At 38.7% G+C, this 10394-nt stretch overlaps 1 protein-coding gene across 4 annotated transcripts in view; it reads left to right on the forward strand.

Moving 5' to 3' along the window:
* SLC13A1 (solute carrier family 13 member 1) overlaps positions 1–7930 on the forward strand; it is a 59130-nt gene extending 51200 nt beyond the window's left edge. For all 4 annotated transcript variants that reach the window (XM_080576726.1, XM_080576724.1, XM_080576725.1 and 1 more), the window contains 5 exons: positions 165–268; positions 924–1033; positions 1680–1841; positions 2774–2911; positions 3044–7930. In XM_080576726.1, the coding sequence (XP_080432852.1) occupies positions 165–268; positions 924–1033; positions 1680–1841; positions 2774–2911; positions 3044–3184 (655 nt within the window). In that variant the 3' untranslated portion in view covers positions 3185–7930. The remainder of the gene's footprint in view (positions 1–164; positions 269–923; positions 1034–1679; positions 1842–2773; positions 2912–3043) is intronic.
* The last annotated feature ends 2464 nt before the right edge of the window (positions 7931–10394 follow it).

Raw genomic sequence — 10394 nt, forward strand, 5'->3', positions numbered from 1 at the left:
GCCGTGCCTGCGTTGGGCCCATTGGAGTGCATCCAGCATGGGGCAGCCCCGGCCTCTCCTCACGGGGGAGCCCGCACCTGGACATGGGCACATAATGTAATAGACTGTTGTCCTGACTGTATATATGTACATGCTTTTTTCTTGTGTTATTCTTGTTAACTCAGGTATAAAGGCTATGCTACGGATTCAACAACTGCCTTAGTGATTGGCCTCCTGTTCTTTATTATTCCTGCAAAAACTTTGTCTAGGACTTCAAATGGAGAAAGCAGTTGAGTATCTTTTGATCTGGGTTTTGGTACAATAAGGTGTCGAAGGTTTGGCCTTAAACACAACTCAATGCATTCAGTAGAGGAATGTTTTTAAATACTAATGTCACAACCTTAATACAGGATAATGCCTTGTGGGGGAATGAAGCCTCCCTGAAGCAGAAGTGGGTGACAGCATGCAGGCAGTGCAAGCTCCACGAGCCAGTGCTGTACAGTAGCCCGCTGTCTGCAGCCCTCTGGCACCAGTGAAAAACATCTTTCCAGAGACTGCTACAGGCTTTGAATTGGGCTACACAGGGCAGAGATCAAAACCTAAATGGGCCTAAAGAGTGTTAGCTTGGCAATCTGTATGAACGGAAGAGTTTTGTTGATTAAGTTTATCTTACTGATACTCCATAGCAGTCTTCCACACAGGGAAGGAGGGGAGAGGGGACAATGCTCCGCTGGTGGAAACTTTTGTAGCTGTTGTCTTCAAGCTGTGATAGTTCCCAGCAGCCAAGGATGTACAGGTTGTTTCTGTCAAAGACTTTATTCAGGTTATAATGATTAGATTTTGCCTTTGAATATTTTCAAAGTATTTCTTCAGAGAAATAATTTCAAGATGTTTTTCAAGATGTTTTTGAATGTTGGTGGTTATGATTTCTTTTCTTCCTCTAGCTGCTTATGGTTACGCTCCACTGATTACTTGGAAGGAATTTCAGTCATGCATGCCCTGGGAAATAGCTATTCTTGTTGGTGGCGGGTTTGCATTGGCAGACGGCTGTGAGGTAATGCAATTTATAGAAGATCCGTGCAATTAGCATGACCCACATCAGACAAAATTCAGACATGCAGTGGATTCAAGGTTATTCTCTTATTTTAGCAAATTGTTCTTGTAGCAATATTGAACAGGATAAATGTGAATATGCAAGATTTTTACAAAGTGGGGGTGAGAAAAAAAAAAGTTTTCCTTGACTTCAGATGCTATGAACAATGATGATTACTGTTAATTACTTGTTTTAATTTAAGCCCGATGTGGTAGGAGTTGTGTAGAGGTTTCTGAGGTAATTCCTATGCAGAATCCTGCTGGCTACTCCAGTAAATCAAACAGGTCTTGGCCCAAGATTTGTTTATGAAGCCTGATGTATGCGTAGGACAAATTTTCTGAGTACATCTCCTCTAACCTTCTCAAAGGTGCAAATATAAATACATGGAATATAGCTTGCATGGGTGCCTACAGGACAACAGTAACTTAGAAAAATGCACTTAAAAACATGTGGTAGGAACATAGAAATATTTCAGATTTTTTTTTTCTATTTTACACAAATACTTTACAATTAACAGATGAGTAAATTCCTGTTCAATACCATTTCATTATAGTTTTCTGTTCAGTGCTTTGTAAAACGTAATCATGTTGTCATATTCCTTATGCAGGTTTCAAAACTGTCTGACTGGGTAGCAAGTAAATTGACCCCTCTAGGATCACTACCCCTGTGGCTGGTTATCCTGATATCATGCCTTATTGTCACTTCAGTAACAGAAGTGGCCAGCAATCCAGCCACCATTACGATATTTTTGCCTATATTATCTCCTTTGGTGAGTATCATAGAGGTTGCTTTTAACCAGAATGTGCTCTGTCATCCATGTAATAATACAGCTGCTCAAAGAACCATTTTTTTTTAAAGTCTGCATAAAGTACCTCATAACTTTTTTTTTTCTTTTTTCTTTATTGCCATGTGCATTGGATAGCTGGTTGTTTTGGGGCTTTCTTACAAGAGATGCTGAAAATTCAGTAAAATTAGGATAAAAGTGCAATACTGAAAAATTGAAGCTGTTACTCCTATTTGAGTATAATGGAAACACTTGAAAGGACAGCGCTCTCAGTGTTTCTTCAAGACCAAATCTTCAAAAAAAATGGTTAACACTGCACCATTCAAGCTGTCACCAAAAAGAAGAGAGGTCTAATAGATGTGCTTAGACGTACTTCTCATTCTCTCCTTTCCTCAGTCTTGTCCTTTTTTTCTCGTTATCTTTATCAAAACACCCAGTTCTTCTTCATCACTTATCATGGCTATCTTCTAGTCTTTGCCACTTGACCAGTCTAGTCACATACTAATCCCCCTTCCCTCTCTCACAAGAAAACTCAGTCCTCACTACATTGAGTACCTCCTGTGCATTATACATAAATTCAACTTCATCATCTTTCTGGCAGTGTTTTGGTTTTAGTGCTTGTGCTGTGCCCACACTCTCTGCAAGAGTCTTTCGTATTAGAGACTCAACTACAATTAGAGAAAAATCAGGTGTGAATTTAGGGTTCATTAACTATCTTGTGCTAGAAATACCTGTTCTCCTCTGGAGCATTCTCAGATATAATCTTATAAAGGAGTTACCGGAAAAGGTTATTTTTTACTATTTAAGCTGGCAGTTCACAGTTTGCTTGTGTTAATATAGTAAGTTTGCATTTATGTATTTCATTTAGCAAATGCATCCCCTGACAGCTGTTCTCTCTTTTATTTTTCTTTCTGCAGGCTGAAGCCATTCACGTGAACCCACTCTTCATTTTGATACCTGCCACACTATGTACTTCTTTTGCATTCCTTCTTCCAGTAGCAAACCCAGCCAATGCCATTGTATTTTCATATGGTCATTTAACTGTAATGGACATGGTGAGTTTTAAGCAACACTACCCAAAGGGTTCTGATAATCACTCTGCAACATTATTGTCTGATTTTTACCATTTTAAAAACTTTCTTCACAGTCTTGATATTAGTCTTTGCTTTCCTTTCTCCCTCCTTTAGGTGAAAGCTGGTTTGGGCATTAACATCATCGGAGTTGCTGTAGTTATGCTTGGAATTATGACATGGATAGTGCCTATATTCGATCTCTATACTTACCCAAGTTGGGCACCAATCATTTCTTCAAACAGCACGGGGTTGTAAAAAACAAACAAACAACAACAACACACCACCACAAAACCTGGGGATTGGTTTGGATTGTTTTTGTTTCTTTTCTGTTCCACTGGCATGTGGTGAGTCACTTAAAATGCTTTTTGTCACCATAACAATAGGGATCCACGTTACCGTAAATGACTTATTCCATAATCCAAGAGACTGATGATCTGGTCTGAGAGTCTAATCAGGAAGAATGCTAGACTTTTTAAATATCATCTAGTCAGATCAAGTTTCTAATATAGTTCAGCTAGTCTGAACGTTTATATCTTCATGTTATGAAGGAAAAACTGAATGTACATAGCCATTGTCACTGGCAGTTTGCCCCCATGCTCAGGGTAGAGAAATAATGAGATTTAGATGTTATTATTTCAAATGTCTATTCTTACTATGATCCCTGGTGACATTTGGGTTTTGTCCAAGAACATACTGTTTTTCTGTTTTCTAGATTCGAATGCTATTTGAAATGGTGTTGATGATAAACAAAAGATCAGGTTGGGGGATTGCCCTCAACATATGGTTTACAGACCTGTCAAATGTGCAAAAAAGGGAGAAGAGCAGCATGGTCACTTAGACAGCACTTTATCTGTTAAGCACCTTGTAATCTGGAAGGAGAATATATACTTAAGCATATGTTTAAAATCTATCTCCTTCCAGGACCTCACTAAAACGCGTCGTTGTAGTTGTATATGTTGTCTAGAATTTTTGAGTATAAACATGAATTGATAGATCTGAGTTGATCTATATGAATGGAGACTAAATTATCATCATACTTCTCTGCCAAAAGTAGAGATATATCCTCTTGGTGAATGAAAGCACAAGATAGAGTGCTGAAGATGTAACGCTCAATCCATCATAACAAGACTGTAGTGCATCTTCATCATGAGGCGCATGACCTCTACAGGACAGGCGGCAGTTTAAGGATTCTAGTGTATGAATTTTAGAAACAAAAAAGTGCAATGTAGTCAAAAGAAGCTTGCAGTTCAGAGATATCTTCAGCTACTGATGTTTTATATATCTGTTGTATGTTTTTCACAGTAAGGACTATGGAGTTGTTTCTTCACCTGTTGGGAGGACACACGACAATTTGTAAAGAGTGTTTAGTTAATAGTCTGAACCAAATCTGCATGTATTTAGGTTGGGTCATCCCTTGGGTCACCTCAATGATGGATGTAAGCCTTAATCTGTCTTTTACGGATCCTGTAAATTATCAAATTTTCCAACCAAAAAAAAAAGCTTTAGTTTTTTGATTAGATGTTTTACTTTTTTACATTTATTTTTGTTAGTGTGCATTTAGAGCAGAGATGTCAGCCACAATGTCTATAATGCCAGAATAAAACGTATAGGATTGTTATACATATAGTTTCTTCTATTAGCTACAGGTTGCAGGTTCAGCTGCAATGAATTGTTGGAGTAAAGACGCACTTTCTCTTAATGATGATGGTTCTGTGTACTAATTGTTGTCTGTACGTGCCACCACACTTTGCCAACATGGCTGAAGCTGCTATCTCTTTAGGATGGCTAACTTCTTCTTTCTTTTCTGTTTTGTACTTTTTGTACGGTGCCTAGCAAGATAGGGCTATGTTAATGACTAGGCCAATCACGAGCTGCCACTGTATGAGTGTTAATTGATACACTGCAGTAATGATTATGGTCACAGATATGCAACACCCAGCTAAATGGAGCCTCTAACTCACCGGGTAGTATAGGGGAATGTATATACAAATAGCTAATCAAAGACATAGGTTTTACTGTGTCTTCGCAGAAGGATGTGCAGCAGAGAAACAAGGAGTTCGTGGTTTATGTAGTCCCTTGATCCTGAAGGCATAGAGAGGAAAACCAGCTGAGACAGTACTCTTACTATAAGGTTCCCAGGTATTACATTTCCAATTGAGTCAGTAATTTCCAGATTATTCAAGAGCATTGGAAGCAATGAATCATAGAATATTTCCTGTGGGAGGGATCTCCGAGGACCATCTTGTCCAACCTCAGTCAAAGCAAGGTTAGCACTAAGTTTGGGTTGCTCAGGGATTTGTCTAGTGACATCTTGAAAACCTCCAACATGGAGACAGCACGGCTTCCCTGGGTAATATACTTCAGTGCTTTTCTGTCCTCTTGGTGAATATTTTTTGTCTTTAAACAAATGAACAAACATACTGTATTCATTTTAGTATTCATTTTAGTGGAATAGACTTTTTTTTACCTTTTATTTGGGAAATAATATTTTCTATGGAAAAAAATGCTTTTTATTTTTTAACAAAACATAAGGGTAGGGGAAAGTCCTCTTTGTGGCTTGACATTCACTACTCTCAGCGAAAGTGGTATTTTCAGCCTCTACTGGTCTGCTCTGCAAGGAATTGACAGTATTTTAATCATGTGACAACCGCTATTCAGCGAGAGGAAATTTGTTAAGTGCTTATGAGCTGTCCCTGGTTTTGTTAATGTTCAGAATACAAAACTGATTGTTGTAACCTCAGCCTAGAATATGACATTGAGGCCCAGAAAGGTCCACAAATGCACTGTGCAATTAAATCATGCTTTGACACCTGTATTCTCTCTTCAAGTTGTGTACCTTTGTGGAAGAAAATAATCATTTTGAACCATTTAAGAGAACTCTGCAGAAGTTGTCAACTCTGTAGTAAGTGACATTGTTTTCAGCATAAGCTGAAGCTCAGTTTGTGCTGGATAATTCCCAGCCATTCCTTTGCTCTACTTTTTGGTTTATTCATAGGATCATAGACGATATGTTGAGAAAGGCCCATGTGTGAATCTGAACTCCCACATAATGCAGACCACAGAATTTCCCTAAACTAAGTAATTTTTTTCAGGATCTGGTAGATCCTGAAAAAGATCGTTGCTTAGCAAAAGAGAAGGAAGATTTAAATTATTTAATGAACAATGCACTTTAAGAAGTATTTTTGCTACAATCTGTGTACAGAGTGAATTATGTGCAAAGAGAGAAGGAAGGGATTTGTAAAGTAATGAAAGTTGTTTGCCGCGCCATGTGTATTTATAAGTTACCAAAATGAAATGCAGAGTTATAAATAAACTGTCAGTGACCAGCATATTAACTGTCACAATATGATAAACTAGTGACAAAAATGAAATGATTGAGCGTAGGTTTTTGACAGATTGTATGTTGTATGCAAACCAGTCATGAATAAACAAGTTGGTAGTAGTGGAAAGGTAGTGTTTCACTAGCATTTTTTTTCTTGTTTTGCTAAAAGTGTAAGGAATGGATCAGACACAATCTTTGAGCTAAGCTGACATTATTGCTAACTTATTTTTAAACCTTCTAAGGATGTTTTTCAGTCAAAATTAAGATCTCTGCAGCGCAGAGATTAATACTGATGGAAATTCCTCACCTGAGAGTGTTGAGATGGAGGAAAAAGGAGCTCAAAAGGCTTGGCTCTCTGGGTACCTGGTGGGTGGCCGGCACAGAGCGCCCTGCTGGCTGCGTGCTCCTTACAGGCGCTGTGAGATTCCTTGCTTTGCCCAGAGTTTGTCAGTATTGTGGCAAGTGGTGGAAATGCATCTACAATCGTTTTAATCATATCGATTAATATATGATGACTGCATCGACTATTTGTAAATTGCTTTGTGCATAATTTCCATATAGAATGTTGTATTTTTTCTTTGTCTCAGATGAGTCTAATTAGACAATTTTATTATTACATAAGTAATATTTATGACTTACTATTTATTTGTGGTCTCATTCCTGCTGAATTAAATGAAGCCTTTGTCATACACTTCATCAGGGGAGATGTGCCAGGTCTCTGTTCTCCGTTCCTATGGCTGTACTATATCTAATATATTTTCACTTTGCTTTTGGAGGATGTGTTTTTAGATTACCAGTAACCACAAAACAAGTACACCCTGGAAAAAGCTTCTGCACTGTTCCATTACTACACACATCAGTCAGATCAATCTTGCAGTGTAAATTCCCTTATGTACTTTTAAAATGAAGTACCTGTGTTTGTTTACTAGTTTAAAGCAACCGGGTCTATAGCCTGAGGCCTGGCTGAGCAGCAGTGCAGCGCAGCAGCTCAGGAAGGGTGGAGTGAAAAAAAAACATCACCCGTTTTACCCTGTTTTTTTTTTTTTTTTCAACTTTTTGATTAGGTGTAGGTACCAAACCAGTTATCATACTAATTACAACAATCTAAAGACTGTTGTATCCTATGTGCAGTTGCTGGCAGGACCTGAAGACTGTTTCTGTAGTTAGTGATGACTTAGATATACAGAAATCCATTCCTGCCACTGTCTCCCGTCCTGCTGCTGGCAGCCCACACGGATGCCAGCTGCCCTGATGGAGACACGCTGCTGCCCCACATCTCCTCGGAGCTGGAGGGATTCTTCAGAGGTCAGGTCTGCACAGATGTCAGATTACTTTGCAGCTACCGCTGATAAGTTGTAACTAAGTAATCAGCTTAGTTCTTTGTCTGTGCAAAGTTGATGTCATAATTTGTGGTTCTCAACAATTACCAAACTCTTTGTCAGTGCTATCCTTTAACACTTTTGCATTGTGTTCCTGGAAGCTGTTGTATGTTGCTTTACTTGTTCAATGTTCAATTGCTGTATGACGTTTCTTTACAAGACCGATTTCCTATTTTTAAAATAAGTATTTCCCAAATGCTGTACAGACCAACATTTATTTTGTGATAAATTAACAGGATCTAAAACTGTGGTGTGTGAAGAAAGGTTGTCTTTCAATAAAAGTGCCTGAGATTTCTTAAACCTTTTTTTATTGTATGCTATCTTAACCCCTGATATATATGGTGGAGAAGAGTACCTGATGAGAATAATTTAAACTTACTGGATATTGAAAACCGTCCACTTTTAAAAAAATTTGAAAAGGAGAAAGGACTTTGAGCTTTATAAAGCAATTAAAATAAAAATTCTGCTTCCTGGCAGTTTCCTCTACAAATACAAAATAAATATATCACAGTCACTAAGGGCTTGGTGCCTCATAAGAAAATCAGAAAGCAGTGTATATACCAATGCGAAGTAGTCCTTGAGGGCCCTAGTGCTTGATTCAGTGCCCCTTGAAGTCAGGGTGTATCATTTTAGGTCATGATGCTGGAGCAGCCCCTCAGGGGTGTCTGGAAGAGTCGCCTCCAACTGTTTTATTTGGTTGTCCTTTATGAAGAGCTTCAGGTTCTGCCACATCCATTTGTGACAAATGTGGAAACCTGGGTGTCAGGCTCCAAGGTGGGATTCATATTGCTGTCCTAAGTTTTCAAAACTCCAGTACAAGATACAGGCATAAACAAGATATCACTGAAGAAACAACAAGCTAATACACCCAAACCATCCAAAATAAAACACTAAGAAGTTTGTGCCTGAAACTCTCTTCTCAGGCATCAATCCAAGAGTGCTGCAGGGCATTTTTGTGAAATCTGCTTCCTTCACTTAGAGATTTCTCTTTCCATCCTCCAACATCTTCTAACAACACAGGATGCATGAAAACTTCTTTTGTGATCCCTCCTCAGATGCTGAGAGATTTGAACCCACAGTATTTACATCCCAGAAGAGAGCCCAAAGTTACCAGGTATCAGATGTATTCTCCTCCTGACAGACTCTGTGTAGGCAAGAAATTTATAATCATGAGCCTAAAAAGGATAGCTATAAGCCAGTAGCATGGGCAGCCAGGTGTGAGGGGAAGGTCTGGGTCTGGCAGATGGAACCAGAATCACACTTTTGCTCTCTTCCACTTTGTACCCTCCAAGGAGTGGGGAGAGACCTTTGCCCCTGGGAGCTAAGGATTAGAGTGTCTCACTGTAGCAGGATCTTTGTCCTACACCCAGCAGAGAGACATGGGCACAGTAACATCAAGAGATCCCTAAATTATGAATCAGTCTGAACAGATTGAGAGAGTAATTTAATATTTCTAGCACTAAACAGGCAGGTAGATTCATGGATTTTTCTTCAGCTTTTGGGCACAGAAATAAAAAATGAAAAAAAAAAATCCAAAACGTTAAAATACAGAAATTTAGGGCAGGTGGATTTTTTTTAACAAAAAATAAAACCAAAACTTTTTAATATAGGTGGCTTTTTACCACAGGATTCACTGGGATTTATTAGGCTACGACTCTTGGCCTTTACAGTACACAGAGCATCACTGAGATTAATTGTTCTTCACACTGAACGTTGTAATTCCCTCTGTGATGTCCATCTTCACCTGTGCACATCATGAGCATAGCTAGTAAAGCAGACATAAGCATATGTACTAGAGCTACACAACATAAGCATTCCAGACACGTGTAACTAAGCCACAAACATTTCATAGCATTTCCTATTTGGCTCAGTAGAAGTAAACAGAATAAAAGTACCATGTTTATTGTAGCACTTGCTTGAATTCGTAACACACAACAAGAAAATGCAAAAGAATTTTCTACTGTCCTAGATAATTTCTCTGAACAATTGTCCTTTATCAGTCTTTTATTCTGCCTTGCAAGACACTGCTTGTTATTGCTAAAATATATAAATAAAGGGAAGAAGGGGAGGGGGGAGTGGAGGGGGGGGGTGTACATACAACCAAGATATGAGCTGGTAAGGGGAGCAGGGAAGAAGTAAAGGAAGGGATGGAGAGAGAGAGAGAGAGAGAGAGAGAGAAGCTAACCTACAATTTGCAGTTCTGAGTCTCACCTTTCAAAACTGGTAATGATCCATGTATAAGACTGACAACTTTTGCTGACATCCTTCACGGATTTGAAAAGTTCAGTTTGCATAATATAGAAAACCATGTGCTGGCTAGTGCTTTCTTTAGATGCTATTATAATGCATCAGAGGAGAAGGAAATGGATGGCATAGATAGTACCATAATTTTCCCTGTTCACACTGTGAAAGCAGATGGAGTTTTGTGCCCATTAAGAACAATTCTTCAACTCCAATAAGCCATTAAACCTTTCCTGGTTGCACTGCACAATTTCAGTGTAGCAATTATAGAATTCATGGCTTAAGCAATATCTCACTGATGGTATTTTTAAACACCACTCTTGAAATTCTTAGGTGTGGAACACAGTTCATTTAATAACGGATTATGAGTAAAGCCTTTTAATCAGAGCCAAACTTCGCAGTGCCTTCCTGCAACCACTTACCACCACAGTCTTGAGTTGTGTTGGACTTCCAGGGTGGTTTTACAGACCACATGGATAAAATAAATGTATTATGCACGATGCTGACAAGGCCAATGAAAGCT

Source organism: Anser brachyrhynchus (assembly GCF_964034855.1).
Source record: "Anser brachyrhynchus genome assembly, chromosome: 1".
Taxonomy (NCBI): domain Eukaryota; kingdom Metazoa; phylum Chordata; class Aves; order Anseriformes; family Anatidae; genus Anser; species Anser brachyrhynchus.